Genomic DNA, 26,749 nt, shown 5'->3' with positions numbered 1-26,749 from the left:
ATGGCTAACAGCTCTTCTCTGGCTTACCAACTCACTGCTAGGCATAGCTGAGCAAACCCTACTGTTGAGCCCTTGCAGCTTTGGATCTGACTTTCCTCAGCTAACATGGATGTGGGTCAGTAAGCCTCCAAGTTGCCTGAGCAAAAGTTGACAATTCAATATTACAAAGCTTTATTTACAGAGATGACTTACCCAGAAACAAGTACAATGATGGCAGCACATGGTATTGCAGGAAAGTCAACTGTAGCATCATCACCTGCTGTAACTTCCAGATCAAGTGATCCACCTCCCCAGCTAAGGACTTGTGATGGAAATTATTATCACAGTCGCTTACCTGAAATCGAATCCATTGTAACTGTGAATTCTCTGCTTTTACTTTTATTAATTGCTATATTAACAACCAGTCATATTGAGCTTTTCAAAATGAAAAGACAATTTGATGGCAACATCAGCTCCGTGGTTTTGCCCGGGAATGTTATGTTTCATCATCCAAATGTCATCACTTCTTTTATATGCTTTAAAAGTGCTGGGCAATCGCTTGTTGCTGGAGGTCTTATTTTGACACCCACATCCAAAGGTCAGGTTAAACAAATGCCAAATAGGAATAAGATTTGTCTAATTGGTGCTGCCTTGTAGAAAGGGAAACAGTCAAGCTGACACCTCCAGCAGTCCTGCAGCACTGTTTTTCTCTGGTTTTAAGATTTTATGACTTATTAGAGAAGACAGTGTAATTACAACTTTGACTGAGATGCAGATATAAAATCAGCTTATGGTAATTGAGTGCAGGCACTTTAGCAAGAGCTGTATCATTCTTATTGTGGCAGTAGAGGGACTTTGAGAATCATTAAATCTCATGGAAAGGCATGAATCTTGGAACTAAAAAATCAGTAACAAAGCTAACAAAAGTAGCAGCAACTGCAACAATGTGGTTATTAAAAACAATAATAATTTGTCTTGAAAGTCCATCAAAGCACCCAGGAATGAAATGTAACTATCTACTTTTTTGTTCATTCTGCTTGCAGAAAAGAAAGAGGATGTTTCCTCAGAGACCTGAAGATTCTACCTTTGATTTTGGTAGGCTGACTACTGTTGATGTTCATATTGCTGCCTACATGAATGCCTGCTTGTGTCCACAAATCAGGTGAAGTATCCAGAAGTCTTTCACAAATTAATTGTGCATGAAAAACTGCAACACTAAAAATGAAGGCATCTTCAAAATCTTGACCTGTGATGTCAGAAGCAAGGATGGGAGCTCTTTTTCCCCTGAGGAAATTATATATGGTAACTATATTTCATGTGTTGGCCATTAAATTCAAGTAGCTCAGCTGGAAAACCTTGCCGGTGTTTTACTAAAATCACTTTGCCTCGCATTCTTCAAAAACTAGGCTCTTTGCAGAGTTCTGAGTATGTCTTCCCTAAGCTGGGGCAAAAATTTTAAAATCTAGCATCTGACCTTTGCATTACTTTTAAATGACTATGTAATAAACTACAGGGAGATACATGGATTTATCTTCACCTCTAGATTCTGAAGAACATCATAAAACATTCAAGCTTTTGCTCTTTTAGTTTTACGTCACCCATCAGACTTAGCTCAGAATTATTTTCTTGTATAAATCCTTCCCATTCTCTACATCACCTTTCATAGAATCATAGAATTGTTTTGGTTGGAAGAGTCCTTTAAGCTCACCAAATCCAACCATTAATCCAGTACTGACAGGTCATCACTAAACTATGTCCCTAAGCACCACACCTCACACTCAGTGAGGACTTAGAATCATAGAACCATTAAGGTTGGAAAAAGACCTCTAAGATAATGAAATCCAATCATCAACCTAATGCTACTAAGACGAATAAATCATGTCCTGAAGTGCCATACCTACACTTTTATTTTTAACTCCTCTAGGGATGGTGCTGGTCTCTTCTCACAGGTAATTAGTGACAGAACAAGAGGGAATGGCCTCACATTGCAACAGGGTAGGTTTAGACTGGACATTAGGGGGGAAAAAACCACAGAGTAGTCAGAGTCAGGAACAGGCTGCCCAGGGAGGTGGTTGAGTCACCATTCCTGGAGGTGTTTAAAGGTCATTTAGATGTGGTTTAGAGGTGAACTTTGTAGGATAGGGTCACTGGCTAGACTTGATGATCCCAGGGGTCTTTCCCAACCTGGATGAGCTCTCAATGTGCACTTGCAACCCAGAAAGCAAATCAGATCCTGGGCTGCATCAAGAGAAGTGTGGCCAGCAAGTCAAGGGAGGTGATTCTCCCCCTCTACTCAGCTCTGGTGAGACCCCACCTGGAGTACTGTGTCCAGTTCTGGAGCCCCTATTACAAGGGGGATATGGACGTGCTGGAACATGTCCAGAGAAGGGCCACAAGGATGATCAGAGGGCTGGAGCACCTCTCCTATGAGGACAGACGAAACAAGTTGGGACTGTTCAGTCTGGAGAAGGCTCTGAGGTGTCCTAATTGTGGCCTTCCAGTACCTGAAGGGAGCCTACAAGAAGGCTTGGGACGGACGTCTTAGGGTATCAGGTAGTGATAGGACTAGGGGGAATGGAATGAAGCTGGAGGTGGGGAGATTCAGGCTGGATGTGAGGAGGAAGTTCTTCACTGTGAGCGGTGAAGCCCTGGAATGGGTTTTCCAGGGAGGTGGTTGAGGCCCCGTCCCTGGAGGTGTTTAAGATCAGGCTGGATGAAGCTCTGGCCATCCTGATCTAGTGTGGGGTGTCCCTGCCCATGGCAGGGGGGTTGGAACTAGATGATCCTTGTGGTCCCTTCCAATCCTAACTATGATACTATGAATCTATAAAAAAGAAAAAAAAAACAGTTTTTTTTTTCACCTTACCTCATTATAGAGATAAACCAAATACATCAAAACACAACCCTCACTGCCCAGCCAAATGGAAAACAGAACACAAAAAATCCCAAACCAACCAACCAACCATGCCGGAGAGAGACACAAGATACGATTTAGTGTAACTTTATTAACAACGTGGCTTACAATTGTTTCAAGTAGAAAGGGGATTTCTTTCATTTTGAATAAAAATTAAAATATAACTCTGAATATAGATTTTGACTTATTTACATGGAAACATATATACAGAATAGAATCTTACAGCAAACTAACAACATGCCCTTTGCCCTGTGAAGGTGAAAAAGTAAAAACACCAGCATTGATTGATTTATATGTATATATATATATATACACATACATATACACACACACACATATATATACATATATATATATACACATATCTGGACCACACCAAAGGGATTATATACACAAAATTGGAGTCAAATACTCAGTACAAACTGGAATGCAAAACAATTCAAAGGTTTCCAATGTGCATCACCACAAATGGACCATAAGTGCTGGTTGTGGAGGTAATTCCTGTTGTTCCATGAGAGACATGAGAGTTTAAGTGCTTGTCTTGTTCTACCATGGTATGTGAGAAAACTCAACTCCATTCAAAGCCTGCACCTGAGACTGTCACTTCTGTTGGACCATAATGCAGCAAATGCCTGGCTGTACTTGACATCCCTGCCTGTGTACATGAAAGTATCATGATACTGTTTCCTAAGTCAGTGTTTTCTAGTAAGCAGGTCCCCAAAGGTGATGGCTGCTGGAATAACTGCATGTGTCAGCACACCCTGCCCAGGTTTGTTGGAACAGGCACTGGGAAATTCAATGTATATATTTAGAAGCATCTCTCTAGTGAGAATTGACAATCAAAAAGCAGGTGGAGTGACTTGGGAATGACAATTTTTGTCAAATTGTAACACAGAGCAGAGTTTTGTAGACACACAACTTATACTCATGGCAATGTAGGATTTATTTTTTTTTTATGGGACAGAACTCATGTTTTAGCCCCTGACACTTCCTGCAGGTCTGAGAGGTGCAAAAGGAAGTTATTCAGCCCAAAACTCAGGAAACCCAGAGGAGCTGATCACGAGGAAGAAAGGAGCCAGGAGTCATCTGAGCCATATTTCTGTATCTGCACCAGGAAAACAAAATATGAACCATTCAGCATTGTAGCTGCTCTGAGTGTATTAACAGCTCCCTTCCTTTCTCTCACCAAGACTCTGTTGGGACTCAAAGCATCCCGTCTCTGCAAAAGACTCAGAGAGGCCTTTAGGAATGATGTTTGTGGACCACAGCTGTGCTTCCATGTCATGAGGGCTTCCTCTTCACAAAGATAGCTCAATCATTTCCCCTTCACTGAAACCCTCCCACCCTTCTCCACCATCCCTGGCAGTCATCAGGACCAGGAAAACCTGTGGGTAGGTTGCCACACAGAAACTGACCTAGTGCAATAGGCTACTTAGGCTACATGACCTGTCCAGCAATAGCATCACTGTTGGTTTTATGCAGTTCACACGTCCTCTTCCACAAGAGAATTCCAGTACAAGGCATCAAACCAGTGCAAACCACTCCTCTTCCGCAGAACAGCTGACATTTATAGGACTGTAAAACTCTCATCTTGATGACTGCCTCATATCCTAAATGCAACCATTATGATCATTTGCACTTCTTGCTGGAGTGTTGTACCAATGAATAAATGAGAATATTACATGCTTCTGCTCCTTTATTAGCACTTCATGAGCACCTAAGGGCATAAGCTCCCCCTTGTTAAGTCTGGCAGATTTAAGCTGGATTTCTGCGTTCTAGGAGAAGGAGTTTGAATTGTATGTTGATTTACTGAGCACAGTGTGGTTTCTAAGTAAAAAATCTGGTGAAGACCTGGTCCCAAACCTACACAGCCATGAAGGCCCTTCCACTAACCTTAGTTAATTCTGGATCAAATCCTGACTAACAGATGCTTTTAGTTCTGGGTCAGCTGATGTGAAGAGGAATATTATTGAGGAGAAAATACACATGCACCCACATTTGGAAAGAGTTTTAACATAAATATACTGTATAAAACTTCTCCCAAACTTACATGATTTGGGGGGAGAGTATTTTTGAGTGTATCTGAGTTTATAAATATACAGCCACAAAAAAACCCAAACAAACAAAAGAAAAAACCCAAACCCTAATGCTTAAGACATTTCTGATTACACAAAGTATTTCTTGGAGTAGGGAATCAATTTTGTAATCCAAAGCAATGAAAAATACAGTGTGACATATCTTAGCACCAAAATGGAGCCCTTGAGACTATATTTATCCACCTGTTAATAAAGCTGGTTTTAAGGGTGTTCAGTTGCAGCATGTTCTTCTCTTTTGGCACTTGAATTTGGAAGTGAGAGGAACAGTCCAAGTTCATCGTTTTCAAGACACATTGCACCAGAATGACAAAAACCACTTGCCCTGATTGTACTGAGCTGCTAAAACATTGAGATGGCACTGCAGCTCTGCCAAATTCAATTTTGTGCCCTGCAAAGACTAAAGTAGGGTGTTCAGGTGACCAAACATCGATTATGGGAGCCCAGCAGTGTCTGGTTTGCCTTGAAAGAGCTGAGATGGTGTTTGCTCCACACTGCATGGCTGAGAACTTGCAAAAGGTTGAAGGAATGGTGACTTTCCAGTTTAAGGCAAAGTAGTTGTATACTCAGAGTGAAATATTAATGGGGTTTAGGTGTCTAGCTTACTGAGAAACTTTGTAAATCCTAGCAGGCATTGAAATACCACTGACAGTGTGGGCCAGACTATCTCAGCTAGGACAAGCATCTGATAAATGCTTCATTAATTATATGATGTGGAACCATTGGCCCTGATTTCAGTCTTCACTGGAAGTTGGGAAGTGAGCAGGGATCTGTTTAACCTGATGGAGTGCAAGTTCAAAAGAATTCAGTGCAGATGAAGATAAGGAGATCCCACACACTTTCTGATCCACTACTTTTCCTCCAGAAATGCTCGTCTTTGGTCCTGTGTCTGAAAAGAGGCCAGTAACAGGTGTCTGCACACCATTCTTGTGGGAGTGAAGTGGTCTGTATAAATGGACTGAAGTTCAGCATCCAACAGCCCAGCAGCAACAGTAAGGCTGCTCCTCAGCCCTTGGTAATGATCTTGGATGATCATGGGTTCAGCACTTCACAGTGGTGTCCTTCTGTAGCTGATAAAATAAACTTCAGGCCTGAATGCCAAATTCAGAACAAGATGCGGAGAAGATGTGCCTGCACCGGTGTCATCGATATATTTGTGAAGTTGCATCAGCTCTGAATTAAACTGGGAACTGAGGCTGGAAAAAAAAACAAACCTTCAAGAGGCTTTGTAGTTTTACACTGCAAAGTGCAATGCCATTTGACCCTAGCAAGACTGGGTTTCCAACATCTCCTTTGAAACACACTATTCCAAAGCTAATGTTCCAGAACTGAAAAGAAGACAAGGCAAGGGTAAGTAGTTGCTCCTGATTCCTGATCAAGCTGTGACCATCTGAGTGTACTGTCCAGTTGATCTACACATTTTCCATTTTCCACTTGCTTTAGAAATTGTCTGAGAAGTTCAGCTCCAACTTTTCTGGAAGGCAATCAGTGGAACAGACAATAGTAACCCAATCACCTGTTTCTTTCCAACCTGCAGACTAAACAAAATAATAAAGAATTTTTACCACCCAAGGTAAAAAAAGAAAAAGAAAAAGAATAATCTGGGTTATCATCTCTTCCAAAAGGACAGAGAGTGATAAATGAGACAGCACTGAAGAACACTAAATTGAGAGACAAATGGTGAGGAGAGAGAAACCTGAGGAAATAAAAGAGCTGGCACAAGAGAAAACTAAAACTCTCCGTTTGTTTAATTGTTAAGTTTTAAATATGATTTAACTTCCCTGAACAATCAGTAAAGACTCCCATGTGCTTTGCTCAATGCTTCACCCATCCCTTGGTTGGCCAGCATCAGAGTTGTTTGCTCTCAGAGTCTCTGGCTGCCTACTCCCCAACAATACCTCCATGAGTAGTTAGCTGCCATAGGAATATCTACAGTTACAAGGTTGATGGAGAAAACAAAGAGGTTTATGCAACATGTCCCAGGAAGTGTTAAATGTCTCTGACAAATCGCAATGGCCAGAAACTTCAAGAACATCAGCGCAGCAAAGGATGCTCAGAAGAAGTTGGATGTGGTAAGTAAAGGATCTGTGTCATTCTGCTTCCCTTCCTTGAAAGGTCCTCGTATGCCATCTCTCTTGACAGCAGCCTTTTGGGAGCTACCTCTGTGCTGACAGATGTACAAGCCATTGGAGGGACTGAGCTGAAGCAAGGAGGAGCTGGGAGAAGCACCGCCCTTGTTCTTCTCAGCTGTGCTCTCATTTTGCTGGGCACAATTCTGTTGTCTTCAGAGGTTAAACAAGGAGAAACATCTTCAGGGGACTCTAAGAGAGATCCAAAGTAGTTATGAAATTAGTTGCACAGACATGGTCCACAGTCTAAAACTCAGTTTTTTGAACGTCAGCACTGCTACAGAGCCCTGTTCCTGGATTTCTAAAAAACAAAAGGAAGTCATTTGATGCAGGGGTGACTACTTTTCCCTTCAGATGATTAAACAAGACAACCCTCAGTACAAGAAAACAGCTTAGAACAGATCCAGTCCTGCTTCTCTTCCACGTAAGGACATTTTTGAGGAAATCTCAGAAGTTGACAGGAAATGGCCAAGCCTGCAGTGGTTGCACTCATCACATTCCTCAGTGGCAAACAGGAAACTCACTGAAGGACAGACTAGAAATTGCCCAGTGATGCATGACATAGTTAATAGTTGTTGCCCAGCACATGTGCTAGGACAGATTAAAACATAGTCCAGAATATTTATGTCTGAGGCTTTCCCCCTTTAACCTGAAGAACTTAAGGATGAAGTTGATGAAGGTGAAGCAGCAGCTATAGCCTGGTGTTACCTAGCAGGTTCTTCAGAGAACATGGTGATCATCAAGATCATCTGATCCAAGTTTGCTGTCACCATATGGTATGTACTTGAGGAGGGAGTTATCCAGCCACAAGTACTGGCTTCAGATTTGAGGGCTAAAAATGACATTTCTCTTTCAAGAAGTCTTCACTCAGTGGGCTTTGGCATCACACTATTATAACAGAGCTGTGTACTGCTTCTGAGCTGAGTTTCCCAAGGCCAGGGAACAAGAGAGTGGATGGTTTGAGATCAAAAGTCTGTGGCTTCCCAGGAAATAGGGTTAAAACTCAGCATGACCCATCCAATTCACTTTTTGAGAGAGACTCACTTGCACCTTAAAATCAGAGCAAAATTCAGACTTGGCCCCAGTTTGATTCTTGGTTTTGGGAGATGCTGCCAGGTTCTGAGTTACAGCAAATTAAAGCTTAGCAGATGGGACTGATGGGGTCACATATTCCTCCAAAGGACATGGTAAATACTTCTCTTAAAAACACAACTGAGGCGAAACCAAGGTGCCTGACCCATTTCTTCACTCTCTCTGGTGCTTACCCTACTTGGCATGAAGCAAGTCCCTAGTTTCACTAGTCAGAGTGCCACCGGGACTATCTGGTGGCTTTTATATAGACTATGTCGGGCTGAATCAGCTAGTCTAAAGCATCACAGCCTATTGAGGATGACGCTTTATAGTCCCACCCAGTAACACATTCACGAAGGTGCAAATGAAACCAGCATTCACCCAACAGCCTCGTAATTAAAACTGTGGGACTCAAAGTCAGGTCTTTAAAGTGACTTGGATTTAAGAAGATGGGCTTGACTATGAAAGTTTTCATGCATGTTCCGGTACATGAATGCAGTACTGTACAGATCCCATCACAGAGACATTCAGCTCACTGTGCTTGTGACGTTACTGAGCATGAGGTCTTGTTGCACTCCTGTCAGTTCACTGTAGCTTTGTCTGATGCCATATATAAACCATGAGTTGAGTCCTCTTTCATAAATCACTTGGGAAGAATGAACAGCGTATAACTCGTCTGACACTTTCTCATTTTGCAAGACTGGAGAGGAGGGAGAAAAAACCCCTGTTGATCACTAAGATAAGGTTTTGCAGTGAACCCCAGGGAATGCTACAAATGATGACTTCCATTTCAATATGAAAGAAGTGAGTCAGACTTGACAAAAATAAATGGTCATGCTCAGAAATTGGCTTAGACAAACCATCATCACTTGCAAATGTCTGAATCTTCTCCTTGGGCATGTGTCTGCCATCAATAGCTCTGTTTAAATAAACAACAAACCTTCTGATTCATGCTGGCCTTGCACCACTCTGTAATGGGCTGGAGAGGCTCACAAGGAGAGATGCCTGCAGTCTTTTGGTGTGCTTTACAAGTACAGAAAAATTAGTTCAACTTGCTGCTGGTTTTCTGTTGTGGGTTTGTTTCAGGTTTTGTTTTTGGTTTGTTTGGTTTGTTTTTTGTTCCCTACAGATGAATTCCCAGTGCTTCCAATTCCATGTGTTCTTGGAAAAGAAAATCGATAGGGGAAAAAAAAACCCCTTGAACAAGTTGAACTGTTAAAAAAGAGAGGAGATAAGAAGGAAAACAGAAAACAATGGAGAAGTGCAGTCAGTTGGCATATTGTGCATAGAAAGCAACTTTTACTCGCTCAATCTGGTGACAGAGTTTGATGGCTGGACCAAGCTTCAGCTCCATGCACTCTTGCACAGTGGGCAGTGTCAGCAGTAGAAGGGCTTGGCCATCAATATCCTAGGGAAGAAAAAAGGACAGGGAAAATGGTTTTGCCTCTGGATTCTAGAGGTTAGAAAGCATAACTGGGTCTGGAGAACCAAGTAAGGAAGTTTGCCCCAGAATTCAATGTAGTTTTGTCCCCTTTTGATGCTGCCCATCTCATTTCTCTGGGACATGTCATTTTTTTTCAGAGGGTGTCTAGTGCGTTCACAGGCTCTCATACTGTACCCAGTTTAGGAATAACCTCCCATTTGCTGAAATGCAGGATCACCTTCTAAAGAAACTGCAAGGTACACAAATGATGGCCTATGATTTGCTCAGCCCAGGTTTGTGTTTGCCTTGCTCCTGACCTACTCAGGATCTGCCTTGTTCCACTTAAGCTGCTGAACAGCAAGACAGAGGGGCCTGGACCACCTGGGGCTATTGCGATCTCTAATGTCCCACAGTCACAGAACAGTGGGGGCTGGAAGAGACCTCTGGAGGTCATGCTCTTCCCTCAGACATATCTATGAACCAAACTCCAGGAATTAGCACCCTAGACAAAAGCCATTTTATCAGGGATTTCTGTTGCCTTTATGATATTTTTAGTGAAGAGCTCAAGTCCTCTTTATTCTTTAATGGACTGAGAAGCAGTCAAGCAGGCTACAAAACTGCTTTTTGCCCCCTAGGGAGGATCAATCTAAGTGCAGAAAACAGCACTGTAACTCACAGGCAACAAAAAATCCCCAGGACAGCTCTGATTAGGAAGCATTAAGCACAAGGAAGAATTGGAGACCTTAACCACTGCTTTGATCAGGACTGTCCATGACTCAAGTTCTTCCTCCATTGAAGCTTGATAGCATGGCCCATTGCAGCAGACCTTCCATGCAAATCACAAGGAAAAGCTCCAGTCATCTGTGTTTGATTAAAGTTCCCCTAAAACTCTTTGGCAGAGGAGAGACAGGGTTGGCTTTCAAGCCCTGGCACCATTCCAAGCTGATTAACAAACGGTCGGAGCATGCTGCAACGTGGTTGAATACAACATCTTGCTATGGAGTGTTTTGGCCTTGCTCTAGACTCACACTTCAACTTCTCCCAGTCAAAGCAGCTGGACCTGGGCACAGTTATTCATGGTGAAGAATCAGAGATAGTTCAATGTGCAGTCGGCCATACCACTGACTGCCATTGGCAATGACCTAATTAACCACACTTTCTAACTACAATTTCTTAGTGCTGCCCATTCCTTTCAGCAGTGGCTGTTACTCATTAGCCAAGGAATGGCTTTTTCTACATAAGTTTTACATGCTCGCACTGACTGGAGATGAAGAGTCTTGGCTTTTGCTCCTGTCTGCTTAATGGAGAGATGCTTGCCATCTTCTCTAAGGGATTGACTGCCAGATTGTCAGAGAAATGTAGATGGGAAATAGGTGTCTACATACTCAAAGCATCTAGGTGTTAGTAACAAAATTCAGGCAGCTAGTTTTATGTCCAAGAAGCAGTTTTCTGCTTCCCAAACCAATGGCACCCAAGTGGCCCATAAAGACATCTTGCTAGGTCCAAATTACCACTATCTGTTATTACACTCTGGTACCTGTGTGACATCAGGATGGTGCTGTGGACCTTGGCATGGACAAGAAAGGTGTAAACTTCCTGCTTTTCACAGGCACTCTGGCTGAGGTGTTTCTGGTATTTCTGGGGACCTGGCAAGGCTCCAATTCAAGTTTCCAATGGTTTTCCTGCCTTGCCAAAATTTGTGCTATAGCTTGGCCCGAGGAAATATAAAGTCTGATCACAATTTGTTTGTCAAAGTCTCAGGCCCGGCTATCAAGGTGGTTAAGTCCTGCTCTTTTTTTGTGATGTGAATGAATAGAATAGAATAGAATAGAATAGAATAGAATAGAATAGAATAGACCAGACCAGACCAGACCAGACCAGACCAGGTTAGAAGAGACCTTCAAGATCATCGTGTCCAACCCATCAACCAATCCAACCCACCTAAACAACTAAACCATGGCACCAAGCACACCATCAAGTCTCCTCCTGAAGACCTCCAATGATGGTGACTCCACCACCTCCCTGGGCAGCCCATTCCAATACCACAGACACAAAGAGAAGAGTCACATGAAGACCTCTACCTGCTCCTGAAATATTTTGGCAAGGGGTGCACAGTCAGTGAGCTTAATAAACCTCACAACATCAGTCACAGTCCACTCCAGAGGATTACTGTCCAGAATGAGCTTCTCTTCCTCTTCTTGCTTAACTTCCTATAAAAAAAACAGAAGCTCTCATAAGGAAAACTACCTCGTGTGGAGAACCAGGGCAGGGATGCTCTTCTCAGATGAGGAAGGCTTGGCACCGAAGGTTAATTTAGGAAGAATGCTGCTATTAATCAGGAGTGCTAGCAGGACATACTCACTTCCTTGACTTGTTCACACTTCTGCACCTCACTATAGGAGCGGGGCTGCGGTCTCCGGCTCCGTCGGGCTCTCTCTGTGGGGGGAGGTCTGTCAGACTCAGTGCTGCTCCTCAAAGTGACTGCTCGCCGAGGCCTGGTGGAGGGAACCTCAGCAGAAGAGGTATCTGTCTGGTCATCCCGGAGCTCTGAGCTGGTTTCTTCGCTTGCTGTCTCATCCTCCATTGCATCTGGCTCATCATCTTCACTCTCCTGCACAAGGGCCATCAAGGAAACAGCATCCAAGCTCGGAGATTAATACAGCAGCAAATCAAAAGGCACCAGGTCAAACTGCAGACCTGTACCCATGTCAGTCCAGGGTAACATTTATTTTAACCAAATTATCCCATTTTCATTACAGTGCTAAGTGGATTAGCCCTCAATTTAGATTTGTTACAAAATGTAGTAGAAAAAGCACACAGTGGGCAAACCCTTTTTCTAAGAAAAGGTCAAAGGCAATCACTTATTTGGCATGAAATGCTCCTCTGCTGGGCTTGCATCTCAAACCTTGTGGCACTGTAGATGTGCCTGAGAAGAGGAAATGGGAAAATATTAAAAGGTTAATATAAAACTCAGGTTGTTGGAGATGAAATAAAATCAGAAATAGCCTGGAATTTAAACTTTCACCTTGCTGCAAATGGTCATGGGTGTGACCAGTATTTAGAGGAAGGAGATTTTGGTATCTTCTAAAAATATCATATGTAGAAGTTCATCCTAGTACTTGATTTCTTAGGCGATATTTCTATAAAGTTCAGGACAGAGGATTGCACTCAGATTTCCTTGCTTGCAGCCCAACACCTAACCGCTAAAGGTGAAGCACAAATTTCCATTCAGAGGATATTATACGAGATTCTTGCTATTTCTGTCACACAGAGCTTGCAAGCACACACTAACTGATGGAAATTCTGTATTTTGAACTTTACATACACAGAAGTGGCCCAAATGGCTTCAACAGCTTAGCTCCAAAGTGTGAGCAAGCATCCAAGCCATATTCTTAGGTCTTAAGTGAAAGATGAATTTCAAAAAAAGGCTGAAAGGCTGAAAAACTTGACTAATGCTTGATTTAAGTTTAATATTAGTTTAAATTCCTTTGAAGCAGGTATAATCTAAGGAAATGAAGCAGAACTACACATAAATGAAGATTAAGACATGGAGATACAAGCAATCAACTCAAAGGTGACTAAAATATTCCCCTCCAGCTGAAGTAAAGGCAACTTAAGTAAATTTGTTTTATTTCACATTGAACAAAGTGGCAATCACTGAAACTCAGTTGAGAAAGGGAACCCACACATGAACTTTGTCATTACTGTCATGGGAAAGCTACCTGGGAATGGTCCACATAGAACTAAGTCTGCTCTGATTTGTATTTGGACACGAATCACTGCTGAAGCTGGGATCTTGTCATGTCACACAGCATACTAGAAAGACACCCTGTATTGTAGAATCACAGAATGTGATGGGTTGGAAGGCACTTTAAAGATCACCTAGTTCCAACCCTCCTGCCATGGACAGGGACATCTTTTCCACTAGACTAGGCTGCTCAAAACCCCATCCAACCTGACCCTGAACACTTCCAAGAATGGGGCATCTACAGTTTCTCTGGGCAACCAATTCCAGCATCTCACCACCCTCACAGCAATGAATTTCTTCCATTTGGGACACAAATCATTTGCTCATACTCTAAAGTTTCTAGAACTTTTATTGCTTGATGACATGAACCAGAAATATTACAAATGGTTAATGAAAAAATATAAAAGCTCTTGAAATCACAATGGCCCATGAGTTCTTTAATATAATATTTGGAGACCTTAGATATGGATCACAGATCTCTCTAACTCTGCTAGACGCTGCGCAAAGCATCTAACAGGCTCATCTCCCTAAAGGTTCATAAGGAAGTAAAAGAAAACAAAGATATAATGCTAGACAACATGTTAACTAGTGAGGACTATGAAGTGGGAGCAAAACCTCTCATTTATTAACTCTAAAATGGACAAGGGTAAAAAGTGTTCCAATAAAACCATTTTGACCATAGAAGAACAGAGTAGGATTTCGAAATACCAAGTGGAAGTGTTAAGGTTTTTTGAGGAGTCCCTCAAAAGGAAGATGCAGATGGGGGGAAAGAAATGCACCAAGGGACTTTTGTTGATTCATCCCAGTGCAACACACACCTCTGCAGAGCCTGCAGCATTCAAGTCGACAGCTGATGACCTCCTTTTCTTCTGCACAAAGATTGATTTCCGCCTTTTTCTGCGTCTGGCTGGCTTGACATGTCCACTTTTCATGTTGTTATTTTCCCCAATTGGTGGCTTAATGATTTTTTTCCTCTTCCCATAATAATAAGCTGGAGAGATGATGTAAAATACCCATAAAAAACTTCAACCACAAAGACAAGGAAACTATGGCTTGCTTCTTGCTACTGACTCAGTACTGCACTCTAGGTACACTTTCACAAGGAACTTAAAAATAGATTGATTTGGGAAAAATGTCCAGTGTAAATAAAAGATGTCATCTTGGACTAGGACAGAGTGTTACAGCTCTTTTGTATAGACATTTATTGGTTACAAGTGAGAAGTTCATAATCTAACCTTACAATACATACTAAAGAAAAGCTTTCACTAAATCAAGCAGTGACTTGGAGGGAGAGGAGCCAGCACATTTCAGATTTAATCCAATGTACTTCTGCATGAGTCAACAGTCTTAGACACAAATTGCACTTGGGAATGTTTTCAGCAGAGTGGAGAGGGTCCAGCTATTCTGAATTATGTTGTTTGTTCAATGCACAAAGGAATGAGTTTTTATAACCTTCAGCTATTTCATTGCCCAAGTTGAAATCAAGAATGTGAGAGTCCTCTGACGTTACATTAGGTGCTTGTGTTAGATGTCTTCTGACATGCTCTACAGCATCCTGTAGGGCTGACAGATACACTGCCCTTCATCAGCTAGGGTATCCCAGGACAATGAAAATGGCACTTGGCACCCATCTCAAAGTTTGTAACAGAATTGAGCCTTTCATCAAATTCATAGAGTTTTGAGGAGTAATTTAGCCAGCCACATACAGCCAGCAGAATTGAGATAGACAAACTCAGATGGAGCTCCACCAGCTGTACTCCTCCATTTGCTACCAGTGGGAGCTAGGAGTCCAGGTCAGCTGCAGACTTCTACTGAAACCTGTATATTCAGTGAATCCAGTATCTCATTGAGCCCATTTATTCTAGTCCAGTGTCAAACAGAAGTTAACTGGTCTAAATCAATTATACTGACTAAGGAGCATAAAAGAACAGCACTTTTTTGGTTGGAAAAGACCTCTAAGATCATCAAATCCGACCATGGACCTAACAGCATAATGGCATCTTGCAACCTTTGTGGAAGATTTACAACAGTCACTTCCACTTTCCTGACCTGTTTAAGAGCCAATTATTACCGGTCACACTGCACAAGAAGCATTAAACATAAGCCTAAGGAACATGCTTAACACCCTAAGCAGACAAAGTACTTCCACCACCTCAGCATCACAGCACTGGCCTGTGCTGGTGCATAGACCAGAAACTTTTTGCTGAGTAGGATAGGATTCATCTTATCTAATGAAACTGTCTCAGATGTAGCAGTTTAAATCTAAGATGGCCACAGCAAGTTCCTTTTATGTTCTCCTTATATTAACAGAATCATTATTTTACATATGAAGAAGAGTTAAGCAAGACTTTCAAATATGTATATGAGGATAAAGCAAGACGGGTAGTTTGCTGGAGATTTTTATTTCCTGTGTAGTGGCCTAGCCAGAATTAAATAACTACTCTTTGATGAGATGAATCCTACTCATTATTAATGTATTACACAACTCCTGTTCTTTATTATCTCAGGCAGGCTCTCCCACTGCTTTGATTCCCAGCAAGCAACACAACGTATTTTAGCCAATACTCACTGTACTTGGTTTTAGTATGAATGGAGCAGTTCTCTGGGCAGACCTCAGCCACCAGCACAGGACTGAACAAGTTAGGGCAGCACTCTAACTTTGCACAGACTCTTCTGCAGAAATCTGCTACCTGATCCGACGTCCGCACAATCTTAACAGTTGCCCTGTAGGTCTTCCCTCTGTATCTAGAAAAGAGTACAAGACTCCATGTCATCAATCAAGCAATGTCCTTCAATGCTGCAGTCCAGACCCCCCCCCTGTTAGGGAGATATTCTCCCTAATGGCTTTTGGGAGAGTATCTCTCTCAGGAAGGCAGGCAGAATAGGTCCACTTGTTTTAGTGGCTCCACTTCAGATGGACTTGAAGAAGCAAAAGCAGGGTGAAATGAATCAGAGGTATGGATGCATTTGGGAAGGAATGCATGTGCAGACTGGATGTATCTACAGATACAGTAAGAGACGGGAAAAGAACCACAGTATGCTCAGTGAGGATACTACACAGAACACGAAGCTCATACTGCAAGCTGATACAAACTTCTGTGAAGGAAGCAGTCTCTCTTTGCATATTGACCTGTGATGAGAAGCTTAGACCTTGAAGAGCTTCTGGTCACTACCCTGTGTTTGGGCTGCACTGGAGACTGTCTCTTTAAGCCTCCAATACGCTTTCAATCTTCTCAATGCCAAGTTTCTCAAGGCAGCTCTCATTTCATGTTCCAGCTCACGAACACTCCACGGTTTCATGGTGCCAACCGTGGTTACTGGGATACACACACCATGAAGAAGGAAACATGAGTGAAATTGTACTATCAACCATAGAGGGACCAGATGACTTCACTGCTATGAGACATGGGCAATACAAAACACAAGAGACTAATCAGGAGTCTCCCAAGTTGTTTAACAGGGCTGCGGCAATAGGCCCTAAATACTGATTCCTACAGGGAATGCTTAGCGCAGGAATCAGCAATAAAAGGTTTGTCTTACATTTGTTATCCAAATGCTACTAAAACATTTATTTCAGTGCTTTGTATGAAGTGTTTCTGAGCGATAAATGGCTAAGAAAGATACAGTTACATCCCTGATGTAATACTTTGTAGATGTGAATGCCGAAAAACCAATTATCCCCATAATTTATTAAACAGCAGCTCTAAGCTAAGCTAAGTTTTTTTAAACATCCCTTACACATCCTGGAGAATGCAACACAGGAGACAATTCAGGCAAGATCCTGGTGTTAAGGCATTATAAATGTGCTTAGAAGAGAGAAAAGTAACACGCACAAAAGAAATAGGAGAGACAGTGAAAGAAAGATTACTGGGTGGGAAGCAATGAAAGACAAAGATACAGTCATCAGGAAAAATGAGACAAAGCATTTGTGAATGTATTAAGACCCACAGTTCCCTAGCAGGAAATCAGCTGCTGATAGATATGGAAAGGGAACAGGAGAGGGTAGAACAAAGAAGATGTAGCCAGAGAGTTAAAATATGCAACATTTGCCCAGACCCTATTTCCTCTCTGAAGATTTTACTGAGTTACACAAAGCAACTGAGAAACCACCTTCTGTTGCTCTCCCTCCCAAAAGCTCTTTCTGGAAACACTGAGACACAGAGAGAGGGTCTGAAAGTGTGGTACATAAAGTGTTATGGGACGGTAGCCAAATGAAACATAGGTCTGAGAACAGCCCAGTCCAACTATCTTCATGCCACAAAAGTCTTGATCCAAACTATCACCTCAGTACAAATCTCAGGAATGGTAATTCCTGCAATGCATTAGGCTCCGATACCCCGTTTGATGTCTAACCAAAAATCATGCAGACAATCCTGGATTCATTCACATGAATGAATGAATTAATTAATTAATGACTTTATTAGCCAACTCTTCATGCAACCTAACAGACCTGGACAGATAATGTAAACCAGAAAAATTGTCCCTTCCTGGTACAGAGCACTGTTATCCCAGCTTCCACATGAAAGAGCTGCACAGGCAAGCTGGCTAAAGAGGGTTAGGCAATAACTAGTATCAAAGAATAAATTTCACAGGTATTTAAATATACTTTCTTAGAAATGTTTTACATATTTCTTTTCCATGTGTTGGAAAAGACTCCTGCCCTTATTCATTCTCCAGGAGCCATTAAGTTTAATGATGGCCTAAATCAGTCAGTAAGTCTGACTGCTGTGACAGGCTGCAGAACTTCATCTGAACCCCAACTTTGGTTGGACTAAAGCATTTCCAGAGAAGCACCAGCCCTGCCTCGAGGGTCTCCAAACTGGAAGAATCCTGAGCAGCAAGAGCACCTGTACCTATACCTCCTGTGCCTGTGCCTCACTGTATGTATAGATGTGTCCAGATTTAACTTAAATTTATCTGTCCTTGTTCTGACTTTCACTGCTAGCATGAAATGGCTGCATCTCGTTTTGCTCCCCTGCAAAAGCACTGTAATCAAATTGCCTCTTATAAGCTAAGGAAGCTGCCTGATGGGTATTATTCAAGGATGGCTGACTTTTTCTAACTGTGTGTTTCCTATTGCGTTTGGCTGCCCAGAAAGGACTCGTGGTACTAAAGCGCCTGGTGAAAGAAAAAGATGAAAGTAGGAAAACAAACAACTGACTGATTTCACAGTGTGGTTTGAATGCAACATACATAGTAATTAACAGACTGGATGGCAAAATAGAGATCAACATGGCTGCAGCAATTAGCCTCAAAAATCCAAGGTGTTAGTACTGGCTGCAGTAATAATTTTTACATGATTTTGGCCTTGGCAGCACCTCTTTCAACTATAAACCAAGTTCTACCAATATTTTCCATACTCTTCACACCCTAAAGATTTTTAACACAAATACCACCAAATGTAATCTGAGCTGTTCCAGGATAGCCACCTGGAAAGCATTCCTTTGCCTATAAAATCTCTCAAAAAATTACCAACTACTGATACTTCTATCGATGTTTTCATAGGAGGACTTCCCAACCACTTGTGAGCAATAAGGAACCTGCATGCACCGCATGGCAGCACTGGACACTTGGAAAACAGCCATGTGAAGCATCATATATTCAATTTTCTTAGAAATCACTGTTCTTTTAAAGTAGTTTTTTAAACTAAAACCAAAGAAATCTTCCTTCCCTCTCACTCATTCCCTTCTTTCAAAAACTCAAACTCAAATCTCAAAAACCCTTATGGCTGGAACTATTTCCATGAGAAATACACTTGAGTTCTTTGCTGATCCATAAGCAACAATATTAAGCCCTTTGGTGGCAATATCACTCCTCAGATGCAACTTCCATTGGTGATTAAATAGATCAGAGATAACTCCCTGCTCACGCTGGTAACATTTATGTTCAAGGTCCTACAAAAATGGGTGACGTCCAAGCAGCCCCACTTATAGCCCTTAGAAATGGAAACTCTTAAAAGTCCTTCAAGCATTTGATGTAAAACAGGGAAGCCAAATCTAGATGTAGACATTCAATATAAAGCTACAAAAGTGCAAGGACTGAATGCCTACAGCTTCAGCTGGCCCCCATGGGAACCCAGAGGATCAGGCCTGACATTTCTAACTCATCATCACCAATAAATCAGGTTTGACTATTTTCGCAGAGAGCCAGCAGCACTGATGAGAAGCGACTGCCATCACACATTGCAGACACATCTCTTTGGACAATCTAAATTGTTTATCTTCTTTCCAAGGCTAGTGTAATTGATTCTGTGCTGGTCACTCCTGACAGCAGAATAAACTAGATGCAGGTTGCCCTAGGACTGTGATAACGCATTCCTGACAGAGCTTGATTTGGCATTTGAGCCAGTGGGAAAAACAACCTCTTCTTCACCATCCTCTTCCCTCCCCTTTGCTCTACCCTATTGCAGCCGTTGCTGCAAACAAACAACAACATTGTCAAGTTCCAAGTAGTTGTCAGTTTACATCAGAGGGAAGGCGGTGACACAACATGTCACATTACAGCACAGACACTGCAGCTGGCTGTAGAGCTGTCATCATTAGCAGCAAGACACCACTGGGAACCAGTGTAGCTGGAAGTTGGTGGAGACAGGGGTTTGCTCATTACAGGTCTCTCTTTAAGATTCTGGAGCACAACTTGCTGTCATACCTGATGTAACGTGTCATGCTGTTTGTGCATCCCAGATTATTTGATTTCATGAGCATGTTTTCTTCCATTTCTGCACAACCCAATGCAATTATAACCCTGGTATGCTTCTTGATGTATCAACTCAAGCTAACTCAGGAAGGGGGGAGAAAAAAAGAAGTCCTTGGGTAGCCAGACACTCTTAGGGCATGTCAGCCTTCTGTCAACCACTCATGAAAGCACTCAAATGGCCCACAGGCAAGATGGTATGACCACCAAGTACTGCTCTCCGAACTTTGCTCCAGTTTGAGCAGTCAGATATCTACAGCAACAAGGCACTTTTCAGCCCCATCAGCTCAGTCTCCTCAAGAGACAGAAAACACAGTCACACTGGAGGAGAATTCATTGCTATGCTCAGGAGTCACTCCAAAACTTGCTGTCCCAGCTCTCAGCCTATAATTATTTATTCTATGACTTGATAGAGTTGAAAGATGCTTCTTGACTCACTGAAGAGCTGAGTTTGCTGCCTCCTAAGGTAGCCACCATACAGGAACATGTACATAGCCTGTGACTGGCTGACCAATATAAAATTCAAGATCTCCTTGCTGGAAAGCAGTGCTATACTTTTATCTGGCAGGCTATGTAGATAGAAGGAATATCTCAGCAGGTTCGCTGACCTGCTCTATAGGTGTGAGGAGGAAACAGGCACAGTACTGAATTAGTAGATAGTAATGGAGATGGTGGAGTTCATTACAGTATGATTAGCACATCAGGTAATGCTGAGGGAAGATAAGTGGTTGATGTGATACAGATGAGTGACAGATCTCTAGTGGCCCATGTATTCATAACTAAGTTGGTCTTGGTGTAAGCACATCCAGAGTCAACAGGATGCCTGATGTCACAGTGGGTTGGGCTGTAGACAGCTATCAAGGATAAGACATTCCTCCACTTGGTGGTCAGTTAAGCATTTTCTGTGCTGTCTCCCATTAGAAATAAAAGGGCTGTAGCAAACTTGAAAACTAAATACTGCTGCTTTTGCACAAGGCAGATTCACACACTCAAATGAAAATCTCAGCAAAGTCCAGCTAATAGGTGAACTACCTGTAAACTCAAATCTTTCAGGACAGATTATTAGGATGGGGCATTACAACTTGATTTCACAACTACTATAGGAGTGCATTATCTGTTTGCTAGTGTAAGATGTGGAAGCCTGAAATCAGTGAAAACCAGGTCATGGATGATGACTTGCTTTTAATGAAAATCTGCATGTGCAAGGGTGACTTTTAGATTTCCATCCACAACATTTCAATTGAAAAAAACATGAAACTAGACTTTCCACATGGGTGAAAAAAGCAAATTAAAAATAGGATTTTCTAGTAGCTTTTCATCACTATTTGCAATCCTCCTTTAGAGGCAGTTTCTGAGTACGCAGAATAAGTTTCTCAATTCTCTCCCTCAACCACAGCACATATAGGCATTCTGCAATATCTGCATGGCCGAAGATAAAACACAATAGTAATCAGCAGTGCCACATTTTACAGTCAATCACTTTAAATAACCAATAAAAAAATGCTTTTATCTGAAAAGGAGGAATGTAGCTCAGTAGAAAGGGTGAGATTCACCTGCATTTAACTTCAGTACTCAAAAAGTCAAAGTGATCAAAGTTAGTCAATAGAGTGAGCTGTCCTTAAAGGACTATTTGTTGACATCCATCGTGAAGTTCGAAGAATGGCTCTTTAGATGGACTCTGGAGAGAGCTTAGATGAGACTCTTCTATTTCAGAGACAAGGGTTAGAAATACATCCTAAGCATAGAGCCCACTACATAAAGAAGACATAAATGAGTAGATTTTCAAGTTGAAAGGGGAATTTGAGTATTTTCAAAATACACAATTTTCTTGTTGTTTAGATGAGAATTGAAGCATAGATTTCATAAAGGCTTCCAATCTTGACCTGAACCCCTAATACATTTGCATTTTGTCCCAATCTCCTACTCCAAATTGTGTCCCTGCTATTTTGTTCTTACTTTTTTTTGGTGCCATTTGTTCTCACCAGGTTTTTCTGCATTGGAGTGACAGGCTCTATATTAAAAGCAGTAATACTCCTACATTTAGAAAGCCAAGAATTGAGTTAATTCAATAATAGTCAAGCTTATATGAACAGCTTATCATAAAACTCAGGACTTCACTGAATAAACGTGGCATTTTTCATCAAAATTTGGGCAGCTGCTTGGAGAATGACAATAGAAATGAACCATTCAGCTGAATATTTCACTTCTTCAGTTGCTACAGAATGAGTCAAGTAATTCACTGAAGCAAAATGATAATTAGGAAAGCAAAACTCTCACAACAGAAAAAAATGTTTTGTTCTCTTATTTTTTCCCCCAGTCAACTCCATTTTTTTAAGTCTTCTAATTAAAAGAGCTCAAAACAAAGACTTACTTTGCTTTAAGCGTTTCCTCTTGGAAATTCCACTGAGGGTCTTCCACTAGCTGCAGTTCTCGTAAAACACTCCCTGGCTTGTAAGCTGCATTGATCACCATGCTGAGGACCTATTGAGAGACAAAACCAACAACAGTGATGGGTTTAGATGTAGTCCTTGAATACACTGAGTATGTTGCCAGGTGCTGCATAGACAGGAGTACAGTATTACAGTATAACTTAGGTTGGAAAGGACCTCGAGGATCATTGAGTCCAACCTATCAACACAGACCCCATGACTAGAGTACCTTGCAGTAGGTAAGTGCTAGATGCAACAAATACAGGTCTCAGATTGGATCAATGTACCAAACATATTGCAGATGACACATCAAACTGATAACCCCCAAAATCTCCTGTTAATTAGTAGTTTTTCTTTGAGGCAGACCTTGTCACCCAAAGCAGATTTCAGTCACTGCATCCATATTGTCTCAATTTAGTAACAAATGAAAATACTTCTGACGGCTGAACCACATGCAAAGCCACATGTACCATTACACACTGAATACTAAAGAGGAAATTCACATACTTGAGGTCAACAATATGCTTAAGCTCTGAGTGCTGCATGCCTTGACTGTATTAGCAGAATATTAATGAGGTCTACACAAAAAGAGTTTGCAGGAGGTGTGCCTGAAACCCAGTGTGTGTCCACTCTGCAACAAAACACATGTGCCAATCCATTTAATCCAAAGTCTCTGAGAATAAAAATGATCCCTACTATTGGCTCAGGCAATTCAAGATTTAATAGTCTACACTTGACCTAAGGAGATAAATACATGAAAAACAAATCTTTTAACAGCACCAGACCATGTGTTTGAACACTCTGCATTGTATGTACATGAATGACCCCACAGTAAGCCTGGATTGGGCTTGCTATAATTTAGCTCTTCACTTAATGCCTGTTCTTAATTCTTTAGGGGAGGCCTGCAAATTATTTCAATTTGATGAGCATTAAATTGCCCAGGCACTTCTGAACATGGTTCATCAGAAGTGAAAAACAGACTAGGCCATACTGCCAAGAGCAACATGTTTAGGCTCGTGTTTGGTTTTTTTTGGGGCTTGTTTGGAAGGTTTTTTTGTTGTGGTTTTTGTTGGTGGTGGTGACTGGTTGTGATTTTTTTGGCTTTGGTTTGGCTTTGGTTTTGGGGTGGGGTTTTTTTGGTGTGGTGGGTTTGGTTTTGTTTTTGTTTGTGGGTGTTGTTTTTTTTTAATATACCAACCTGGGAATTTTCTGGCATTTTGATAACCTTGTAGCAGTATTCATCTTGAGGCAAGGACTTCACTTAATGCTGCATAGTATCATGTAGAGTAGCAGTGGATGAGTTGCCCGGTTGTGCTATTTACTAGAAGTAAAATCTGACATAATATTGGGCCCTTGGAAATAATACTCAAACTACTCTTCAAAAAAGTGCAATTGGAGACACCCAAGAAAGAAAGACATGGACCTGTCAGAGCAGGTCCAGAGGAAGCCACAAAAATGATCAGAGGGATGAAACACCCCTGCTATGAAGAAAGGTTGAGAGAGCTTGGGTTATTCAGCCCAGAAAAGGCTCCAAGGAGCTGCTATTGAAGACTTCTGGTACTTAAAGGGTGCCCGTAAGAAACATGAGGACAGTGTTTTTAGCAGGGCCTGTCACAACAGGAAAGGGGGCAAAAGAAGGTAGCTTCAGACTAGATAAGAGGAAGACATCTTTTATGATGACGGGGAGTTGCTGACATAGATTGACCAGAGAGGTGGTAAAAGCCCCATTTCTGTAACCATTCAAGATCAGGTTAGACTGGGCTCAGAGCAACCTGCTCTAATTGAAGATGTCCCTGTTCACTGCAGCAGGGTAGGAGTAGATGATCATTAAAGAACTCTTCCAACCCAAACCACAACATCATCTTATGCAGCTCTGTACACCTCAGAGCACCCTGAGGAAGGGTGGGAGCACACTCACTGTCTCATACAAGGGGTAACTACAATACAGATTTACTCATAGCTCTCCAGCTGGCTCCCATCTCACCACACAACACACTGTTCTAATTACTAAACCATACTGGTTCCTAAGACAATAAAAGAAAGCATCCAGCCAGCCATTCATCTGTATCTTCTCTTGCCTGCCACTTGCTATACAATCCAATGGGGTGCAGGCCTTTGACAGAGACACTGAGTCCTGATGCAGGGAAACCAAAGGTAGGTTTTCAAAAATCGAGTGCCTGGGTACCTTCAACATTCATTCACAACTCATCAGATGTGTTTCCCTCGGGATCAGCAAATCCAGGGAGTTATTTAATACCTACACAGTAACTGTTGGGAAAGCTCTCCTTTAGCACACTTCCACACCCATAATGCTTGCCAGTGGGAAAGCCAGGAGCAGAAAGCAAGCACTTCTTGCTGACCAATTCCCATAGACAGTTCTGTCCTCCTTTGTCAGGGTGATGGTGATTATGTGAGTTGTCAGAACAGTTAGGAAATGAGCAAGAAAAGAAAATACAACCCTGCAAATAACAGTGTGGCCACTACCCCAGACACCTAATCCACTCCAGCCCTTCCAAAGACACCCACAGTATCAGGACTTTCCTCAAAGCTGGTTTGTCACTGGCAGGACTCTGTTAACTTCTAAACTCATTTTTTTAAGAAAAAGATGTTTTGTACGAACAATCATTTCCCTTTAAGCTGTTCCTTAAAACCTCTGGCTTTTAACCTTTTTATATCTCAAAGAAGTCACTAGGTTTGGCATTTTACTCTACAGCAGAAAGTGGTCTGTAATAGTGTTAACAGTGTTACTTTCTAACAAAATTATTGCTTCATATTCCACATTAATAAACACTAGGGAGAAAGAATAACATTTGTTCTTGTGGAAAAATTAATGGTGATTAAACTGAAAACAGTGAAGAAATCTAGACCAGTTTCCAGCATTCTCTGGAGATGGAAAGCTACTGCAACTGTAAAAGACTGGTCACATTTTGATCTAATTCAGTAAATTCCTCTTAGATGGAGTGTGACCAGCCTAACATTTTGGAAGCTTATTTTCAGCCCTCTCCATCAGGAATCATTTGGTTGCAGCCAGTGTGCCCTGAAGCAGAAAGGTGGATTGGACAACACCAGACACTGCTCCTATGTATCTGTGAGCTTTCACTTTGGTACTGCTGAACCAGCGTCAAGCAGGGTGGAGTTCACATCTTTGAGAATGATCACACACGACCACCACAAACCTCTACCCAATCCTATAAGCACCTGACATCTTTGGTATAAAGTTTTCTGTGTCACAAGGGGCCTTTTTACATGCATGTCTAGACATGTCTGGTGCCATGGAGCAGTTCAGCACATTTCTTCTCACGATAGCTTTTTGGTATTCACACAATTCCCACCTCTTCACTGCTCTTCATTAATGGTCCCAACCCTGGATAAACCTTTCTCAGGAGTTATCACTGGTGAGGTGCACTTCAAAATATCATCACAACTCTTCTGTTCAAGAGCCCAATGATCATCAACCTTACAAGGAGAAACTCAATTTCCTTCCTCTGAGGTACAAGCCCACATCTCCTACCTACAAAGAGAGACTCTAATTCCCAGGCTAGCCTCAGGCAGAACAATAAACAGTTCTCTTATTTTACTTGGAACAATGATACATCTGTATGACAGAGAGAGAAGGGGGGAAAAAGAGTTATTTGGGATTCTTTCACAGGATGATCAAGGATCTAAAAGTGAGTTTTTTTCAGTCATGGTTAAAGCACTTAGGTGTTAATACACCTACAACAGTCCATGACACTTCAAAAATACAAATGTCCACCTCCTAAGCTGGAGAAACTAATAGAGAAGAACTGAATAGCACAGACCAGCCTTGAGGAGGAATGCTCCTGCAGAAACACAATTTATATCTTTCCAGACTACAGAGGTTTCTGCCATTCCAACATCAAATCTGATCACTAACAATAATGCTATCAGCCTAGCTCAATCATACACCTAAGGCTCAGCGCAAGCTACTTAATTTTCCGAGCACCATGATTTAATTATGCAAATTTCTCTTAAGAAGTCATGCTGTGCTAAAAGAAAAAAAAAAAGAAAAAAAATAGTCAAATTGCAGAGTGCAACAAAAGCCTTCCTTCGCAAATGGTGGCTGATTTTTCCTATCTTCATCAGTTGGACAGTCACATTACCTTCCAGTCCATTTTCTTTTCCAGAGAATAGAATAGAATAGAAAGAGCAAGGTGTCTTAAAAATAGTAAGCATAGTAAGCAATGAGGCTAATTAATATTTTCCTAAGATACAGTGGGTTATAGATCATCTGAAATCTCAAAAAGACACC

General features: G+C 41.7%; 1 protein-coding gene across 3 annotated transcripts in view; it reads right to left on the bottom strand.

Annotated features, from left to right (window-relative positions):
• Window positions 1-2,980: 2,980 nt before the first annotated feature.
• Window positions 2,981-26,749, bottom strand: part of SFMBT2 (Scm like with four mbt domains 2) — a 128,033-nt gene continuing 104,264 nt past the window's right edge. For 2 of the 3 annotated variants that reach the window (XM_068168823.1, XM_068168838.1), the window contains 7 exons: window positions 22,422-22,531; window positions 15,927-16,102; window positions 14,176-14,348; window positions 11,972-12,220; window positions 11,691-11,819; window positions 9,490-9,594; window positions 2,981-6,524 (listed from right to left, as the gene is read on the bottom strand). In XM_068168823.1, coding sequence (XP_068024924.1) covers window positions 6,426-6,524; window positions 9,490-9,594; window positions 11,691-11,819; window positions 11,972-12,220; window positions 14,176-14,348; window positions 15,927-16,102; window positions 22,422-22,531 — 1,041 coding nt within the window. In that variant the 3' untranslated portion in view covers window positions 2,981-6,425. Of the gene's footprint in view, window positions 9,595-11,690; window positions 11,820-11,971; window positions 12,221-14,175; window positions 14,349-15,926; window positions 16,103-22,421; window positions 22,532-26,749 lie in introns of all 3 variants that reach the window. The other variant, XM_068168831.1, reaches the window with a different exon arrangement.

The sequence above is a fragment of the Melanerpes formicivorus genome, unplaced genomic scaffold (assembly GCF_026170545.1).
Source record: "Melanerpes formicivorus ecotype bairdi unplaced genomic scaffold, bMelFor1.0.p_v2 SCAF_3, whole genome shotgun sequence".
NCBI lineage: Eukaryota > Metazoa > Chordata > Aves > Piciformes > Picidae > Melanerpes > Melanerpes formicivorus.
The sequence above is the reverse complement of the archived record's forward strand: the minus strand, read 5'-3'. Positions and strand labels throughout refer to the sequence as shown.